General features: G+C 40.9%; 1 protein-coding gene across 1 annotated transcript; it reads left to right on the top strand.

Annotated features, from left to right (window-relative positions):
• The first annotated feature begins 5313 nt into the window (after positions 1–5313).
• LOC140952204 (organic cation transporter protein-like) lies at positions 5314–21093 on the top strand. The gene is made up of 9 exons (XM_073401625.1): positions 5314–5694; positions 6506–6652; positions 7502–7782; positions 8262–8510; positions 18081–18213; positions 19036–19123; positions 19397–19505; positions 20528–20600; positions 20699–21093. The coding sequence occupies exons 1-9, from the start codon at positions 5368–5370 to the stop codon at positions 20939–20941; spliced, it is 1650 nt and encodes a 549-aa protein (XP_073257726.1). The 5' UTR covers positions 5314–5367; the 3' UTR covers positions 20942–21093.
• The last annotated feature ends 72 nt before the right edge of the window (positions 21094–21165 follow it).

Genomic DNA, 21165 nt, shown 5'->3' on the forward strand with positions numbered 1-21165 from the left:
ATGGCGGTTCAAATTTATCCTGGGTCCCCTGGGTGCCAGAGACTTTTCTAGCGCGGTTTCCGGTTTCTGTCAAGTCTTCGGCCAACACCTAAATTTCCCGCCGCACGCGAGAAAAACCTCTGGTACCCAGAGTAGTTCAAATTTGCTCCAAAATACTAGCCTGCCACGCAGGCTACCAAAATACAGTAAATGTTACAATAAAAGCTCAAACGACAAAAAACCCACGTATTTCAGTGAATATGTCGAACTTATCTTCCTCTCCTGTTTCCTCCTACGCAGTAAGCTTTGTCCTAGCTAAGTGAAAATTAAAATCTTTCGGTAGTGGTTGCAAGTCCCTCGATCTTACCCACCCCACCGGTGCCCCGGGGGGCCGGGTGCTTCGCTATCCACTCGAATGGGAAAGCCTGCTAGCAGGCTAGTCATCGCAGTCAAGCTGATTAGCGTGATCATCAATTATGTAGGAATGGTAATTTTGAACTCAAGGAAACATAATGTTACTGTTACTGTACTAAAAAAATAAAATATATAAGAGTGAAATTTTTCTGTGTTAATTAAAACGCAATCCATGGAATAATATAATACATTCGTAATAATTTAAAGTTTATCATATATCTTCCAAAACAATTCATCTATACATTGTCGATTCAGCTGTGACAATTGAAGGCTGGTTTCACAGTCCCTTAGATTTATAAGGGACGGAGACTCAAAAAAGTAGTAAACAGGGCGACACGCAACAAGAGCTAGGAGGTATAATGGAGACATTTAGTCCGAGAGTCACGTTAAAGGCAAACAGCGAACGTCAGATTCAATTTGAGAATTTCTCAAAATAGAAAATAAGTAGATAAGAACATTCCAAGACAATTGTTACAGGAGGGTCTCAATGGGGTGGTGGCTTTTACGGTTATCGGCTAAAATTTTGGCTCTTTTACGGCTATCGGTTAATTTTTTTCAGTTACGGTTAACGAAAAAGTTAAAAATTAACTTCTTTTGTTTCAAAAAGTTAAATATTAATTAACCTGTATTTTTTTTAATAAAGCTCTTCGGATCATCTCGGGATGAAATAAGCTATTCTTTTGAAAAATTTTAACATTTGATAGATTATACTTTTTATAAAGTCTTCCACTTCTAATATTATTTTACACTTAGAAATGTCAACAGTCAATTTAAAAATAATCTTTGTGAAAAAGCAAAAGCAGAAACGCGAACGTCCAACTCAAGGTCGGGGCGCGATATGTATTATAACAGGAATGGCCGTTTTCACACTAGAGAAGGATTATTCGTGTGAGACGGGTTATCCGTTTGATGATTCGCGTCAGACAGGTAATACGTCTTAATTTGAAAATGGAATAGTTTTATGTTTGAATGAACAATCCGCCTGACTTCTAAAGACGGGATTATCTGTTCCACATAGCCTGTGTACAGCCGCCCCCTCCCCCCAGAAAAAATCGGAGAAGAGGTGTCTCTGGGGAGGACGCGACTGTACACAGGCTAGTCTCAGACGGATGATCCATTTCTAGCTCTAGTGTAAAAACGGTCGATAACAAAATTCCCGTGTCCAGTGTTTTTAGTGATAGCGACGGACTGTACGGAACGACTGTCTGCCGTTGCCTTGTCCGCAGGCCGCATTATTCTGCGCGACTAATGCGTTTCGGGTCACGTGGTCCGAGCGAGTTCGCCACCGAAATGCCTTGACCGAGATTGCGTGGGAAGACGCTGTACAGGGACTAGGCATGGCAATGTCTACCGTAGAGTCAGAGAAAAACAGGGAAATGTTGTTTATCGGCAACGTGTTTTACAAACAGTGACATCTCTACGTGTTGTTTCACTAGTGTCTCGAGGGCACGACCTCCGGAAAGAAGCCACACTTTCGCTATGGAAAAATTAGTTCTCCGAGAGAGCGCCGGATGGAGCCTAGGTCTTGGTTAAGGCGCTTCGCCTAACGTGCGTACAGAGTCACACTAGCCGGGAAAATAAAAAACGCAACCATAAGTGAGTTTAGTACCTTCCTTAAAAGTAGCAAATCTAGGGAACACTTTCTTTTACGGTTAACTCTTTTTTACCCTATTTACGGCTAACGGTTAAAATTTTTCAATTTTTACGGCTATCGGCTAAATTTTTTACCGTTTTACGCCTATCGGTTAACCCCATTGAGACCCTCTTACAGACAAGACTAACGTGAAGCTATTATTTTTGCGATGAAATCTTCATATTTTAGCAGATTCTATTACCAGGCGGCCAATCATCGTATTACCAGTTGCGTTGCTCTCACAACGCAAAACTCTTATTAGTTCTTCCATGGAAATCTGTCAACATCTTTCAAAAACGCGCCAGCCACTATCAACACTCGACATAATCACAATTTACAGAACAAATAACAGCACAGAACAAATAACTAGAGTGGCTCTTGTACAAGCAACTAAGCAGAAAGCCAACCCCGCAACTGATGAGTTTCGCGTGGAGAACCAACCGAAACCATGGTCTTGCCTGATCACAAAGTGGGAGTAACAGAACGGTCGGAGGGCTGTTAAGCTAATTCAAAAGTTATCATCAAGGGAGGAACTACGTGCTCCAGTCCAAAAACTCACATTATCTGTAGAAAAACAAGCGGCAGAACGAGCACAGGGTCCAGAGGAGATGTGTTTGTCGTTAGAACATCAAAACCCGTCGAAAACCTCGGAAAAAATGGGTTATTTTGATCGCGTTACAGTTTCGTTACACATTCTATAGACCGCAAACCAGGAGACTGAGGGCTCGCAAGATCGGCTTCGCACTTCGTGCCTGGGTCGCCCTTCGGTCACCCTTCGGGTGACGTTCGTGCGCCAGCGAAGATATGGCTTGCGGTAATTGAGTTTCAAAATGGCGAACAACAAAGTCGATCTGGTCAGATAAGAAGCGAAGAAATCGTTTACAGTAGATTCATTAAGATCCCATTGGGCTAATTAATCGTGCTAAGCGACAGGTATAGAAATTTTTCAAGGTGAGACTTTAAATGAGTAATTCATTTATTCACACGAAACTCCTCTGGACCCCGTGGTACGAGCAGTCCCCGCCGCGTGTCGCCTTTTCTCGCGTGGGGTGATTTTCACTCGCGCTCGCGTTTCGCACGCTCTACTATCCCTGAGGAAAAATGGGGAACTACTCGTAGTCTACCAGAGGGAATAGGTTAGTTACTTAAACGATATCTGTTTAAGACCGCGGTTTAAGACAACCCTTACTGAACTTACTCTATAAAATTATCTGTTTAGAAATAAGGTATTTTGAGAAAAAAATATGTTCTTCTATTTTTTTCTTTATGTCACCGTGCTTATGTTTACGATCAGCAATGTTTGCTAAGGTGAGTTTAAGGTTGGGCAAGCTGAAAATAGATTCACAGTAACGTGACCGGTGCTTAAAAGAATCTAAGCCGATCACGCAGGAATTCAAAATACTAAGCTTGAAACGGATCATAGGGAAAAAAAGTACACCTCAATCAGATAAATTTGTTAATGCAAAAAGTATTTTTCTTTGAGGAATTTTCTCTGGATCTTTCAGATAGTACTATGTGCATTTTACCCGTAAATAGACAGATATTATTCCCCATCTTACTTTGCAGCAGTTACAGAGAGTTTGTGGTCGCATCTCTCACCGTTTCGTCCTGTTCCTTGTTTCATTTTATGGGTGTTCATTTCCCATTGTACTTTTACTAGCAAGCAGACGTTAGACAGCTTTAAGTATGAGGGCACTAACAGAATATAATAACCGTGATCAAGTCGGTCAATATGTTTCTGATATTTAATACTGTAAATTCTCTATTAAGCCCCAAGGGCTTATTTATTTCACCCGAGAACACGCATAACAAGGTATGCAAAATGGCCTTAGGGGTTCACTCTAAAGCAAGTAATCATGCTGTGAAGGGAGAACTCGGACGTTTTCCTCTCCATCTCATTATTCATATTAGAATTTTTAAGTACTTCTTAAGATTACTTACCTTACAGAATAACCAAATTTTAAATAGCGCCCTAGAGATAAACATCCATCTAAATAATATAGGTAAGCATTAATGGTTCACTACTGTGAGACACCTATTACACTTTACTAAATTAAATGATTATACCCCAAATCTGCCACATCTTGACTACAGGACATTTCCTCACCTGGTTAGAATGTTTAAAAGAAATTTGTTTAAAGAATACTAAGAATACTGGTCGAAAAGTCTGAACAAGGATAAATTCGACCCCTCAGTTGGCAATAAATTAAGTCTGTATAGTGAAGTGAAAAACGAAGTCAGATTTGAATGTTATCTTGATTTAATAAAGGACGTTAAGACAAGAGTGGCAGTAACCAAAATGTGTATTTCTTGCCACCTATTGAATCTGGGCGCTACAAGCAGATACCCAGAGTTGAGAGGCTTTGCCCCCTTTGTAATAGATCCGAAATTGGTGATGAATTGAAATGTACCCACTCATCACTTTCTCATATAAGGGGTATCTTCTTGGAGAGCCTATACTCGATAAACAGTAATTTTACGAATATGTCTTACAAGGCACTATTTCTATATATCATGTCCATGTGCTTTCAAAACATCTTAAATCTCAGTGCCTCTTATATTGAAAATATTCTAAATTGTTATGCATCCGAACTCTAATTAAACTTTCTTACCATACGAGTAGCGTAGAAGCCGTACATAGCCAAGTAATTTTTTCTTTTATGATAATATTCAATTGTTTCTTTGTTTCTTACTTAACTTTTATTTTACTTTTTGTCATTGTTATTGTTTTGGTACTGAAATCTTCTGGTCGAAGATAAAGTCAATAAAGTTGTTGTATTTATTTCAATTTTGGAGAGGGGTGTGTGGGCTTAACAGAGACGGGGGGCTAATTTAATTTAGAAAAGACGATGGTATCAATTTTCCATAAGGACCTAGCTAGAATACAAAGTGGAAAAGCTCAAGTACAAGAGGTTGGAGGTCACGCAGTCGAGGATCGAGGATCAAAAACAAACTCGAACTTCCAGTTACTGAATGAACCATCCAGGATCAGTCAACACGAAGTTTCAGAGTCGTGACTGATTGATACTGTCTACCATTTCTTAGTGAAGGATAGTGAGGGGAGGAAAGGGGGGCTAATTAACCTTCTTCCCCTGAAAAGGAGGGGCTTATTTGAGAGGAAAGGCTTAATAGAGAATTTACGTAGCCTCCCACGCAGACGCTCTTACGGGTTCGTCACGCAATCATTCCTCTCGTGGGGTAGGAACGCGTGACGAACCACTAAGAACGTTTGCGTGGGAGGCTAGGATTTACGGTGATACTGTGGTCAAGTCGGACAGGTTAATATACTTCCGAATTAATTATGCTCGCAAGGCAGGTTGGAAGCGTGAAGCACTGAGTAGATGATGAATAACCAAAAACAGTCGCCACCCCCTAAAGAGGGGATCGAGAACAACGACAAAATCATTACTGAAGACAAGAACTACGAGTTTGACGATCTCCTAAGGCTCACCGGGAAATTTGGTCGCTATCAAGTGGCTCTTTACGCCTTCATCTGTTTGGTGTCGATTCCAACTGGCGCTCAGCTCGGCATCCCAGTTTTTTACGGTATCTCTCCTCCTTTTAACTGTAAGACCATCGCTGGAAATGGAACTTGTTCAGCGGGGAAATGCTGCTCGAGTTGCGTGGAATACGATTTCAAAGGAAGTTTCACTAGTGCCGTGTCTGAGGTAAGAACCATTTCTCTCCCTGAGGCATATCTTTTTCTAGATGACATAAACTGACTATGAGTAGCTAGTTTTCCACTTGCTCACCATCGTTACCTGTCTGTTTTTGTGATGATTAACGACCTTTTTTCTGGGATGAAGCCCATGATCATAGCCCAAAGTAAAAATTTCAATTGGTGTTTTGTATTTCCGGCAAACGTGTGAATATTCGTGAGTATCGTAACCAAAAGATGACCTGAAACGTATAGAATTGAGAAAAAGCTGTAATTGACATTTTAGAGACAATACTGTGTTCTAGACGAAAATTTACTGATCTCTGTAATCATACTAAATTACAGCGTCCTCTACGTCTAGATTGGTCTCACTTCAAATATTTTTTAAACTTGAACTTGAATCACCACCCATTTTAAAGGCGGGTCCCTTCTTGATAACCCTGGGACCGGGAGTACGTGACTATCGTTGTGTCGTAGTATACTTTGCATAAGCCTTTCCAAAAATATCACGGAAACCGATTACTTCCTCCCCCACCTCAACCTAGATGTCCACGTATAGTATTTGTGGACAAGCCCAGTTATTACCAACCATTTTTTCGCCGAAAAATGCTGGCTACGCGCGAGTCTGGGAAAAGCTTAGTCCATGACTTTTTTAAAAATGCCTTAAAGAATAGTTTTTTCCTCGCAAGAACAAAATAAGCAACTTCGCGTTGCTAAGATTTTACCCTGCGGGTAGCTAATCAGAACACAGGCTTTTCTTCAACTTGCCCTTTAACGGAGCCAGCCAGTGGTGCTTGCCTATTTCCTAATTGTTTTTTTAGTGGGATATGATATGTGATCGTCGCCATTTACGTGCCATGAGTCGAGCGGTTTATATGTTGGGTATATTAGTTGGTTCTGCTGTATTTGGTGCTGTATCAGATCATTTTGGGCGAAAGATTGCGTTTTTTACCAGCATTGGAGTCATGGTGAGTGTATAATATCTATCCCTCAGCTTCAAGGGGGGCTTTCTTATTTTGGCACGTTCCGCCAAATCAAACAGGGTGTGGTTTTCGGGGTCTCGCGTTTAATGAGGGTCTTGAACAGGGTATAATTCTGAACCGGAAGCCGTGAACGAGTTTTGAACGTTGGCGGCTCGCTGACTGATGTCAGTTAAATAATAAAATAAAATAAATAATAATAAAAAAGATATTTCTGAGAGAGAAATTAAAGAAGACAGGGTCATGAAAAATAGTCTCTTGTACAACATGGGTAGCGAAATGAGTTAAGGTCGGGGTTTGAAGGGCTAGGCGGCTTTCCTCTCCCAGAACTTCCAAGTTTCTCACCCGTGGGGGCACTCCTGGGAATTCTTAGTGGGGGTGTGCAGCCCGGTTCCCCAAATCCTGACCCTTTTTCAGACCAAGAAAGGTCATTTTCCGCACCCGTTTTCAGACCAGACCTCTGAAATCCTTACCAGTTTTCAGACCTGGCCCTTTAGGCGCAGGCAGAAATTGTCACCATTACTCAGATTAGGGCGCAAACAAAAAATTTTTCAAACCATTTCGAATTTACGTATTTCTCTTTCTTTGTTACTCATTTCGAAAACCCTACCCGATGGGACGGCACATACCTATATAGCTTATATAAGGAAGTACCCCGGGGGTTTCTCTTATTCATAACCAAACAAGGGCATACGTAATGCCTAGGAATTTCCATAGCTCTAAAAGACTGAATGTCTGTTCCCAAATAAGATTTTCGTTTTCAAGAACTCCGTATAGCAGAACTCAAAGTTGTTTGACAATTTTTAACCTTTGCCGGCGTATTGCCTCATTTTCTAGGCTGTTGCTGGTGTAGTATCGGGAGTAGCTGACTGCCTGTCTCTATTCTTGTTGTTTCGTTTCATCGCTGGTGCTGGTACCATTGGCTGTATATTGGTCAAATTTGTTTACTGTGTTGAGATGGTCGCCAATACTCATCGATCATGGGTCGGTATTATAAACATGATGTTTCTCGGTATTGGAAGCTCGCTGTTGTCGTTGATGGCTTTCTTGATTCCAAACTGGCGCTATTTGATGTTGGCGGCGACAATACCAGCCTTCTTGCCGCTTCTTGCCTGGCGGTAAGTAAAACTGTTGCGTTGCTTTGAGTAAAAAAAATTCGTTATGGTTTCCACCAAATAACAAGTGGTTTTAACGAAGAGGCCTGTCTGATGAAAGAGAGAACTCGCCACTCCGCTTTATAAAAGATGATTTAACATCCACTTAGTCTCGGAATTAAGACAATTTTGGGCAAAAGTACCCTATACTGTCTTAAACAGGGAGAACATAGAAAAAAATGTTGCAATTTTCTTAGAAAGTACTTTACTCATGTTTTACCCTGGGTGTCAGTCGTTTTTCCTCACGTGCGGCGGGAATCTTCGGTGTCGGCCGAAACCACAAACTCCGATCCACCCCTGGCCTTCCCCCTGCCAGCCACTGCTCTCCCACCAAAACCTGCGTTCCATACATCCTTGGTAATTAAAGCTAAAACAATAGTATTGGTTTTAAAATCAACCCCAAGTCGCTAACTACTCATGCACGTACGGTATACTCGCGTCAGGTGGATTCCCAGATCGCCTCGTTGGCTTATCGCAAGCAACCATTTAGACGAGGCTTATGAAGTTCTCATGAAATATGCCGAAGGAAATAAAGTCCAACCGCCTGTGGACCCCACTCATCTTAAACACTTGATTCGAGTAGTTTGGGAGAATGACGCAAGGAAAGAGACGGACAAAAAAACGTATGGGTTTTTTGATGTCGTCAAGACTCCAAGACTACGAAAAAGATCTCTGATCATGTTTTTTAACTGGTAAGAGTTTACTTTAGGGTGGGGGAGGGGTTAAAACATATAATAGGTAGCTTAAGCGAAGGAGCTTTTGAGGGACGTATGTCAACTGGAAGTGAGGCCTTTCCCCTTTTAATATGCCTTGATGCAAACAAATCTGTATTGGCCAGTGTCTTTTCTCTTATAGACACGATCTGCCAGAGAATTTGAGCAAAACCACTGCCCAAGAATGCAAAACTTCTATCTCCGGTGGACCGTGCATCGTTCAAGAACGCCTTTGCGTAAGCCCCTTTATGAAAAAGTACCGCTATCGTACTAAAAACCTGAGCTGAGGGGAAAGCGGGTAGCTCTCGCCTTGAACAGGGAATTCGCATTTGAAGGTCACCGAGTGTCAACCCTCCGCACTTCCGTTAAACCTCTCCGGATACAGACACGTTCATAATGCGGACGCCCCCATTACAGTTCTTTTGGTCCCAAAGACACCAAACTTCGTATAATTGCTACCTCTATAATAAAAACACCTCTACAATGTGGGGGCTTACTGTCCCTTTGGTTTCTTGCTTTCTTTTGTAAGAAAGGTTCACCATAATTATTTGCATCTAAGAGATAACCTTTCGAAAAGACCTCGATTCGACGCAGACCTTTTTCTACTGGTGTTCAGTTGCTCATAGTTTTGTATTGAATCATTTTTGGGTGGGTAAGGGGGATGGGTATAGTATTGGGAAAAGTGCTGAGAAACAAGGCTCTTACGTTGTAAAAATGTACAAAATGATTGGTCATTCCTCCATTCATTGCAGTATTCGGTGTTGTAGAAAGGATTTGTTTGTTAAGCTGGTTCAGTCTGTTCTTTTACGAGATACTCTTAACATCTGAGCAAATCTCTGGAATAGTTACTGTAGTTTATTACAATCTGCAGTCCTGAGTGCAGAGACTTTACCCCATTCATTAGGGTGCCGTTCTCGCTTCCCGCTGTTCCAAACTATCACGTTTTCAACTTACATAAGAACCGATCGCGAGAATGATGCCTCAGTAGGGGTGATGTTCTAACCCCATAGCCGAGATCAGTCACTTTTAAGTTTAAAAGTTGGCTTTGAGTAATTAAACAAAAATGGCTATTACACTTAACTACCCCGTACAAAAAGTTTAAGAAGGAAGCTTGACTTTGGTTCTGCAAATATTTCCCTAGGAACGTCAATGCGATTATTTACTACGGTATCAACTACAATGTCCATAACCTAGCTGGGAATCTCTACCTAACTGCTTTTATTTTGACAACGGTTGGCTTCCCTTCCGCTGCACTGAACTGTTATTGCCTAAAGAGGTGGGTATCATAGTGCGTTTGATATCATTTGTGATATGAAAGTATAAACAATTTAGTTGTGTCTACCAGTTTGTAACTGCCACTAAGCAACCAGAACAACAACAATAACTACTACTACTACTGCTGTAGTATTACGTACGCAGCGTTTAACATTTAACTTTTTGCAATAACAGGTGCGTGCTTCTACTAATGTACCTTTTCATTAATGTCAGACTTATAAAGCCTACAAGACTTGAAATCCTTTGGGATTGCTCACGCAGTCTTCAAAAAAGACTAGTACCATTAACGATCAGAAATATGTGCAAAGCGAGAAACTGAATCTCTTTGTTTACTACGTACTATTAAATTAAAAGGATGGGTTATTGCAGGAGAATATAAAGGGGCCTCTTTTGGTTGTTGCTAGACACACGAAAGGGGCTTATACGCCTCTAGCTTCTTGAATACTTAGCAAATCTTCAAACTACATCCGCGCAATAACCAACAGTGGTGCCAATCATCGTTCCTGTCGATTGTCTTAGGCAGCGTTCACACTTGGTGCCCGAACACGGTACAGTCAACCCCCTTTATTGCGGACACTGTAGGGCTCTCGAGTTGGTGTCCTTATTAGCGAAACTCCATAATAGTGGTAGTTGATTTCAGTGAAACATCTGTAATTTGTTTTGGCCGGAGATTTAGCAACTGTCCGTGTTATCGGGGTGTCCGTTATAACGAGGTGTCCGCAAGGCGAGAGTTGACTGTACTCACTGGGTAGTAATGTGAACACACTTATTTTTCAAGTACCCACTCTAGATTTCGGGCACTGTACCCAGGCACTGGTTCCCGGGAACCAAGTGTGGACAGTCCTTTAGTCAAGGTGACTCACCACAGTGATTTGCCTATTAGGTTTGGTCGCCGTCTAACTTACAGCACGTTCATGATGTGTTGTGGAGTGACCTGTCTTGTGGCTCTTTCAGTAAAAGGTGAGCCTTTGATGGTATCTTATATCAAAGCACAGTGCATTTTAAGTTCAGAACATCTGCGAGCAGAGGCGAACAGATCATAGGAGGAAACCCAAAAACAATTACATTTTTGAACAATCCTGGAATTTAGTGGCAAAATGCAACGCTAGTTTCATTAAAAGGATCAACCAGTTAAAAAGTGATATACAATCCCTTCGATGTAAGAATTTCAGTCTCAAACAAGTGTAAGGTTTGATAGGGGAGGTGTGGACCCCCCTGACCCTCCCCCTGGATCCGCCACTGTATAAAAGGGTAAGCGGTTGGTCCTCGGGGCGAAGCCTCCCCGTGTACGTGCGTATAAGACTTTGTTGAGTGCTCCCCCCCCCCCCCGGAGGGGGGCAGACCTTTGGAAAGTGTAACACACAACCTGGTAAATGCCTGGGGGATGGACACGCTTGGAATTGACTGAGTCATAAAGTTCGTGATGTTTTTAAGACCTCTTTAGTGCACTGTGGTAATAACCACATAATGTCATTTACTTAACTGTCATAATGTAGATTATCCAGTGGTGCTCGTCGTACTTGTGATGTCTGCAAAATTTTGCATCTCCATTTCCTTCTCGGCGATCTACTTGCACACGGCAGAACTTTACCCAACAGTCATAAGGTAAATGAGGAAGGCTTGGCGATTTAATGTGTTACTAAATTCGGGTTTCGAGTTCAAGCATTTCCGGCATTGCGTAGTTTCCTGAGACAAAAAAAGATTGCTTCATGGCATTACCTCCAATACACCCAGGTATCCTATGCTAAGCTAGCATCCCTTCCAGGGGTGGAGGAAGGGGAAGTATAGCAATACTAGCGGCTTCTTTATTCCGATATAATCCCCGGCATAAGAGGGTCGAAGAGGATTAGCCTGGTATAGGACCGTTTAGGGGTCATCATTAAAGCTATTATTTTTACATCTACATAATTTTGCCCCAGGAAATGATTGACAAAACTTCACGGAAAACTTATGTGAAACAGCACGAAGAAACATTTGGTGGCAGATAAGATCCCTTTCCGCAAAACTACAAAATGAATGGGTTACTTATCATGGCCTTAGTGTTACCTCCGGAGGATCGCAGGTGGAAGGAAATTAGTAGCTGATTCGTAATCGAAGTTTTACTGGAAAAATGAACGTGTAGCTGTGAAAAACACAACTCCACCTCCCCTTCCCTCTCCTCTAAACCCAAAGAAAATTAAGGCGAAATTGATAGAGGGTAATATATTCCGGAGGTCGTCTAAGGCTACCTTGAACCAGTACTATCCAGCCAGGAAAAGCAAGTAGGAGGTACGCTAGAGACTTAAAATATCTCCTGGTAGTATTCTTTTATTTATCACTATCATTATTATTCATATTAATTTTTTTAGAAACAATGGAGTGGGATCTTGTGGAACTGTTGCCCGAATTGGCGGAATTGTTGCGCCTTATATCGTTTTACTGGTTTGTATATTTACATTACTCACAATTTATGCTACTTTTTTGATGTATTGAAGCAAAGATTAATTTGTCTTGGATTAAATGCTCTTTGATATCCCTTCCGTGGTACATACATAAAAAAATCAATACAAGTTTGTAAAGGCGTTACTCTTCGTCCAGGCCCTTACCTCGGTTAAACCAATAAGTTAGAGTTATCCTCTTTTACTTCTGTTAACGATATGTATTTATCATTGCTACATATAGCACTGCGCAGTGTTACTATTTACAGATCGAAAACTCGGATGAACTTTGTGAAATTAACGTAAAAGCGACTTCCTCACTTTTAATTGACGTGTATCATAAAGATGACATGTTAGCCTATGAAATTCAAAATGACAGAAGTCAGACAAAAATTGCAAATAAGTCACACTGACGTTATTCCTGTGCTGCGTTATTTACCCACTTCCTCAATTTCCCCACCCCACCCCACCGGATACCAGTAAGACTCCCCCACACTAGATTAAGTAACAATACTAAATTTTAATTTCCTTATTTGATAGTCCGATCTCCCAAATCTGATGAAAACATTTCCTTTGTTGATATTTGGAGTAATGGCGGTAGCCGCTGGTGTTATGGCGTTTTGGTTACCAGAAACTCTAACGTCTCTAATTATATAGCAGTCAGTTAATCCAGTATTGTCAGCACGGCTATTATCCTTTAATTTCTCAGAACTGTCCAATTTGGGATTTAATTTGGACAGTTTTCAATATGGAATTTGAGTAAAAAATGCAGAAACTGTCCTATTTGGGAAAAAATAGGACAGTTTGTTTCGGCCAATGAAATCCGAGAAAAAACAATGGATTGTGAAACCAACCAATCAGCAGTGAGCAAACGTCAGCACTAAAAGCCGCACAGGTCGCCATTGTTGTTGACAACATGGAGGAATTCAGTGAAGAAAATTTGCCAAATTTTTCCATCTTTAGCAGTTCTAACACAAATGAGAGATTTCCATGGTTGCAGGAAGAGGAAATTAATACTCTTAGAAGCAGAAACGAAAACTCAAACACCGCCAAGAGCACAAAAACGTGGCTGAACGTTTTCAACGAGTGGAAACTCCAGCGTAACGAAGCGAGACGTTTTGAAGATATCCCTCCAGAAGAGCTAGATGCAATTCTCTGCCGCTTCTTTGCCGAAATTCGAAAAAAAGACGGCGGCGAATATGAACCAGAAAGTCTGGCAGTGATGCAGAGCGCGTTGGACCGCCATTTAAAAAACGCTGGCAAAAAACACAGCATCAGGGCGGATAAAGGTAGGGCGGTGAAACGAGCGCGTCCGAGCAAAAAGGTGTGATGCAGTGGACTGGGACTCTGCTTAGAAATGTCGCTTGTTTTCGACTTCGGTCAGGGCTTGCGATGTGGTTTGTACATTAGACACTGCCGCTGTCACTGAATTATGGCAGCTTGAATTGTTTTCTTGCACTTCTTCCTCGTTACTTTGTGCTGGTACGCTGCCTCCGAGAGGCAAATGTTGCTATTTTTTGCGGGAGGTTTAGTTGGAGTAGACAAACATCTCTTTTAAAGGGTTTCTTTTATTACTTCCATGGCTCTACCACTGAATTATATTTTCGTTCTGCTACTTGCCAATGTCGATGTTATTCCAAAACAAAAACAACTAAGTACTGTCTAAAACACGAAGGAAAATCTCATCCATGTCATCCCTAGCAAAACTAAAAGACAGCAGTAGATGACGTGTATTTTATAAATGCGTGCAGCTCGTGCAAGGTGAAATTATGCTAATTTCAATCACCATCATCCTTCTTTTTAATTTTGAAAAAAACATCTCATACGTCTTTCTGTTACTTCGAAACTTCAAAATTAGTTTCCCCTCAGTTTTTACTGTTTACCTTGTTTTGTTTAAGAGAGAAAAACGGAGAAAAAACCTTAAAACTAACCTCAATAAATTTTGTTTACATGCGGTTGCCGGATTTTGCAACGCATTGCGCGAATCGCCATGGCGCGTTGCACCCGAGAAGCAAAGTTTGAAGAAGTACAACGCCACTATATCAATATATATCAATCTAATTTTTTGTTATGTTATATAAAATTTATCCCCCTTTAACATATGTAAAAATTGAGGTTAAGAAGTGTTAAGCTTTTGCAAACGAAACGGTGAAAGACGATCAGGTGATATTTAGTGGAAGGGGGAGCTATTCAACACTTTCAAATAAAACTCAAATTTTGGCATTATACGACCGACAAGTTTGACTTATGGACGTACAGACACAAACATATGAAACTGTTTATTGATATTGTTATGAAACGAATTTATCTATTTAACATTGTAGCCTGAAATTACAGAAAGAAAATAGGATTTCCGGTTTCCAAAAAGGAAAATTTCGCCGGCCTTCAAGCGCACCGGAAGCGCGGAAAGAGCGCTCGCGCCAGTCCTACTCCGCATCACACATTAAATGAAGAGCGGAGCGCTCGTTTCACCGCCCAACCTTTATCCGCCCTGCACAGCATCTTGCGAGACCGCGAATTTGAAAAGTCAAGGCAACAACTTGAGGCGAAAGCAAGAGAATTGAGAGTGAAGGGTTACGGAAAGCGAAAAAATGCATCTCACGCTTTGAATGAAGAAGACGAAGAATTCCTCTGGCAGTCAGGTCAGCTCGGTAAACATTCTGCTCAAGCTCTGGTCAATGTAAACTTTAAAAATGTCACTGAACACTTTGGCCTCCGAGGGAGACAAGAGCACTATTCAATGACGGTGGAAGATTTCAGCATCATAACCAGTCCTGACAGCGTTGTCAAATACATAACTTTTAAAGAAGGTCCTACAAAAACGAGGCAAGGAGGTCTCCGGATCGCCCACAGAGCTGTACAACCCAAAATGTTTTCGACTGGCGGCGAAAGATGCCCTGTAATGCTTTTCGAAGAAATGCTGTCTAGAAGACCACCAGAAATGAGAGACAGTGGGCCATTCTACTTGACAACTATTTCAAAACCCAAGGGCCAAGTATGGTTTAGCAGACAACGAATGGGTGAACACAAAATTGGACAGCTTATGAAAGACATGGCTGTCAAGTCTGGTCTAACTGCTGCCACTGGTAAGAAAATTACCAATCATTCGAGCAGAAAAACTTGTGTGCAAAAGCTAAAGAATGCTGGTGTCCCGAGGGACAAGATTATTGATGTTACTGGACACCGTAATATTCTCAGCCTTAATTCATATGAAGGAGATGACGAGAATCAGGCAAGGGAACTGTCAAACATAATCAGTGGATGCAAGCAAACAAGTGATATTCAACAACAACCTGCTAACAGCAGCCCCAATAAGGATAGACTACCCCTTCAAGCCAGTTCTTCCAGCAACAGTTTCAGTACCATCAACAACTTTACAGGTCCAGTGAATTTCTATGGTGCATTTCCTGGCTTTCCAGGTCTATCTAATATGCCAGTGCCAACTCACCAAAGCACAGAGCCACCACATACATGGAAAAGGATCAGAGCTTCTGTACTCTCAGACTCAGATGAGGACTAGCTATTGCTGACTGCACAAAAACTTTAAATTTACACCTTTCTTGTATTCATTGTAGTTTTGCACTTTTTTAATGTGTGCATGTTTTGTACAGACTAAAATAATTAATTTTATTTTTTCTGCACTTTGTTAATTGCATTCTTTTCTTAATCTTTTCCATCTTTATTGTGTGTGTGTTATTTCTTTACACACTTTTATTTCTTGATATTGAAAACTGGATAGTTTCAAAATAATGGAATTCTAAATTTTTTGACCTTAAAGTTTTACAGTATTGTTATATTTATTATATTTATTAAATTCAATGGTGATAATGAAATTCATTTCTATTTGGACTACAGCATGTATTTAAAAATGAATTAAAATAAAAAAATTATTAAGATTTCAGTCTGTTTTTTATCAGAGACAGTTCCCATAGTTTTCCTTGCAAAGCTGTGTTTCCTCACTAGCTATATAATTAATAAGTAAGAGGACTACATGCTTGTCCAATTTGGAAATAATTGGATTCAAAAAATTCCTCTGACAGCCAAATTGGACTCGGCCTACGGCCTCGTCCAATTTTGGCTGTCCTCGGAATTTTTTTCATCCAATTATTTCCAAATTGGACAGCATGTAGTCCTATTACATATACAAATGCCACAGACCGTCGAGCAAGCAGAGACATGGGAAGAGGATTATAACATCTACTGTTGCAAAAAGCCTGTGATCCAGTCCACTCGCGGGTTCGCTACGGCAGAAGACGAAACAGAAACTTCCATATAATATAGAAAGGGTACTTTCTGTTCGATGACACTGTTCAGTGGCACGAAGCATACTACAGCATAGTAAAGGGAAGGCTGCACTTATTGAAGACACTCTACACACTCATCTTCCTATATGTTCTGTACATAAAAAACCCTCTAATTTGCAGACATTGGCATCGGTGTCTACCTTAAACAGGTTTCACTTTCTTGAATCGAATATAAAACACTCATATTACACTTATGCAACAATTTCTGATCACTTTGGAAGAAAAATATCATTCTTCATGAGCATTGGATTTCTACTAAGCATCTTCTTTTTCCCCTTTATACAGTGGTGATTAGACTACCTAGGAAACACATCCTCTTTTTATCTCTCGTTCCAAGTTTCTCGAACTCAGAACTCGTCGTGGAAACGCCTCGCTACGCAGGCTAAGAGATAATAAATCAATCTTTATATGAAAGACTACTATATAGACAGAAGAGCTTATACGTGACTTTAAGCAGCAAAAAGTGGGTTAAATACAGTAAAAACCGACGAATAAGAACCTGGTTTTAAGAACCTGCTAAGCTAAAAGTATGCCAAAAAAGTGTTGTTTTAACGAGATTGAAACTGATTCTAAGGGTAGAAAATGGCTCATACAATTTAAATAAGACGTAAGATGGTCTTATAGGCTTTATTTTTCTGTATTTCGTTTTCTGTTGTGTTGGGTATTGTATATTTTAACATAGAATGGCGGACCGCCCAAAAAAGCAATGATAACTAGCAAATAACCGAATCATAGGTGGAAACGAAATCATTCCTGTAGCATGAGACTAAAACAGATAAGGTTCTAGTTTGCTTCTAAACACGAGTTTTTTTTTAAAGCGTTTACCTAACTACTTCCCTAATTTGTCGGTCAATCATGATTACTGTCCTTCAGTTTAACGTTCCGTTTCTAAGCTACCTCTTCGGCATTTACTCGATGCTGCTGCTATCTTTGATTAATTGTATGCGGTACCGAAGTCGCTTTAAACGCAAACCTGGTTTGCTTACCTCTCCTCTCTTTTACACCGAGACCAGCAAGCTTAAGTCAGCAGTTTACTCCCAACAGAAGAATTTTTGCCTGCATATCATTTGTGCTGAATGCACAGAGAAAACTATCTCCATGAAGGAGGATTTGATCGATACCTTTGTACCTCCATTTATTCACGAATCGGCAAGTAGAGCAGCATATAAGACCCTCACATAAATCTCTCGTCTTCCTCGAGATTAGTCACTAAAACGCTCTGGATCGAGACCTTGATGAATACTTCCACAAGCAAATAAAGACGTCTAGAAAATAAAAAAGCAATTACTAAACGCTCACTTCGTTCATAATCTGCTTGCTTTCTGGAAAATTATTCGAAATCTCTTGATCTCGTCCACCTACGTTTTACGTGATGTCATCGCAAAGGAGTGAATATCCCGGATAATAAGAAAACCAATCGACTGCGCATGTTTCTGATCTTACATCCGACAAAGTGTGACTTTTTCCCGCTATTGTAGAGAATAGTGTGCTGGCTCGCATAAGGCTTGCCAGTCATAAAAAGTGTACTAATTTAGCTATTTTTTCCGGTTCAGGATAGCCAACGCCTTGATCTTCAATGGATTGAACTACAATATCAGGAACCTGGCTGGGAATATGTACCTTAATTTCTTTACACTGTTTGTTATTGACTTCCCAGCTATTGCTGTATCTTGCTATTGCTTGCAACGGGTGAGAATTAACTACCACAAAACTGCCGGCTCGAAAAATTGAGAAGCCATAAGTTGAAAGGAAAATCACCCGACGTTTGTGTGAAGATGAACCTAGCATTACGATGATTTGGAGATGTGAGAAACGTTATTTGAAAATCCGATCGAAGCTACTATTTTACATTTTATTAAAGAATTGCCGAACTGTTGAAGTTGGTCGATTGAAATTGCTAAGTTTAGCCACAATCGGCGACAAAATTGTTGAGACAGTACTTCGGAGAACAAAACAATCTCAGTGTACCTCTCCCCTCTCCCCTCGATTCAAAGTTGGGGTGTTTGCTGTTTTTCACAGGTAGCTCGTACAGCGGCATATCATCGCCTTCAGGGGGTGGGTGAGGGAAAGTTTCATTTAACCTTTTTAAAGGTGGTAAATTGTTGCAAAGGCTCTTTAAGCAAAAGCGTCTAAAATTACGTTTTGTCGCCGATTATAGCTTTTATATTATAGAGGTACAGCGTTGTAGCAACTAACAGAAGACAGCAAGATGGACAGAGAAAGGTGCAAAAGAGACACAGGCCCGAATCCATTTTAGAGTATACACTGAAGTTTCTTTTGTGTGCCTCACAAAAATTGTTAGAATAGAGCAATACTTCTCCCGATATTGAATGACTTTTTCGCCTTTCTACGACCCTGGGAGAAGAAACCAGTGCGAGAGGCCCCTCTCGAACTCTGAAGAGGTCCACAATACCTGGGTGTCTGCCTCTTCCTCACATTATCCATCTCATCTCCTTATATGAAGTCGTGGAGTGTGTTAATTTTGTTGTAATTTAATTTGTGTTGAGCAGATTTGGTCGACGTTTGACTTACTCCTCCTTCATGACATTTTGCGGTGTGGCCTGTCTTTCGGCTGTGGCAATCCCGAGTAGTGATGGTAGGATGATACCTAGTCTGATTAGTTAATGACAATCAAGTTACGGTTCCCCGATTGCAGTCAACTCTCTGTTATCGTAAACGTACTTCTAGAGTTAGTCTCTATATTAACTCATTCGTCTTTCACTTAAGCCTTTGCTTTCTTAACAGTTTGGAGCATTAGCTTGCACTACGGGTACGATTCATTGATCTGTTATAGAATGAATGTTTGCCGCATTTCTCTTCCACTTCAGTCTTGAACAAGTGTTGAATAATATTGAGTTTAAATTTTCAGAATACCAAGTCGCCGTTGTCATTTTCGTGATGGTTGAAAAGTTTTTCGTAATTTCTACCTTCACCTCTGTCAGTGTGTATGCGGCTGAGCTTTATCCGACTGTAATAAGGTATGGACTCTCACAGTCTAACAAGCTAGTTGCCTTTCTAAAGATCAATTGAAAGTCAATGTTCTCCTTTTCGCGCCCCATTCGAGTAATCGCATACTCCATTTCTCACTTTTCCCTTCCCTTTCGAGCCACGCATAGTACTTGCGACATTGATCTTTACCCGGTTGGTCGCCCCATGAAAAGGTAACACACATTCCGGAATCCGGGAAATTTTGCTCGTGTAATCTGGAATCCTGGGCTTTGGAAACCGGAATCCACAAAGTGGAATCCAGAATCCAAGACTGCCTTGGATTACATTATATGGGGCGAGGCTCGATTATTACGTTACATTTGGCTTGAAATATTACGAATAAGAGAGAAGCAGGTGTGACGTTTATGTTAACGCTACCAGCTTTGGGGACAAACGGCGGGAATAAGCGCTAAGTGTTGAGAAACTCTTAAGAGAAGACGAGGAAGACTACGCCGTGGTAATCCCGTAGTAAGGAACACGTTTGCCCCTCTAGATTTGGAGATCCCTCCACATCAGCGTTCGGAGCTTAAGAATACCCTAGCCTGCGCGCAGACGAATATTAAACTCTGGTTAACTAATCAGAGTTTAGTTATCGTCTGCACGCAGGCTAGAATACCCCTGCGTAACACTAAACTGATTAAACGCTAACGCAGCGGGAATTCTCAACTAGTTATGTTAGCATCTCGCTTTAAATGTATATTCTAATTCCCATTTTTCTGGACTGCGAGCAGTCTCTTAATTTCTTCAAAGTCGCTCGGGACGCACCATGTCTGAGAACTCGACGGATCTTAAGAGAAAAGACGGACTGCTCGCAGTCTACCATTTTTCAGGTAATCTGAATTTTTTTTAGCTTTTTTCCATCTATGAACGTTTTTGAAAACTAGGTTATATTCGCGACTGACAATACTTGGAGATATTATCTAAATATCCTTCAGGTGGTTCTGTGTTATGGCTTTGTCGTTAGTAACGCTTCTTCATTGCTTAAAACATTATTTTATTTACGTCTTGATAGGAACAACGGTGTAGGATTGTGCTCAATGGTTGCTCGGGCTGGAGGAATAGTTTCTCCATATGTCGTCCTTTTGGTAATTTTTTTTTCCAGTATTCTCTCTTCTATAATATTTTACTTTGCCTTAACCTGATAGCGATCGCTTTGATATTTAGTTATTTTAAACCTTTTCAGGCCGACCTTCCAAATTTGGGGAAAACATTCCCGTTACTTATATTTGGTGTAGTGGGCATGGCTGCCGGTATTTTGGCGTTTTGGTTACCAGAAACTTTAACAGCAGAGATGCCACAGACAGTGGAGCAAGCAGAGGCATGGGACGAGGATTACAACCTTTACTGTTGCAAAAAGCCTCAGATCCAGGGTCCACGCGGTCGTAAAGAAGTGGCAACGGAAGGAGAAGATGCAACTTTAGCGTAGTCTAAAGACATAATTACATACTTAGAAAGCCTACGTCGTTAGATTTTATTCATTTTCAGCATTGCGTAAACTTGGAAGACGTTTTGAAAACGTCGCATACTGGCCGAAATGTTTTGGGGCACTTTCCTTCCCAGGAGGGGTACTCAACGAAGTCTTGTACGGGGAGGCTCCACCCCGAGGTCTAATCCCTTACCCTTTAATATACCATTTTTGACGGAAAAATG

This window comes from Porites lutea, chromosome 11 (genome assembly GCF_958299795.1).
Source record: "Porites lutea chromosome 11, jaPorLute2.1, whole genome shotgun sequence".
NCBI lineage: Eukaryota > Metazoa > Cnidaria > Anthozoa > Scleractinia > Poritidae > Porites > Porites lutea.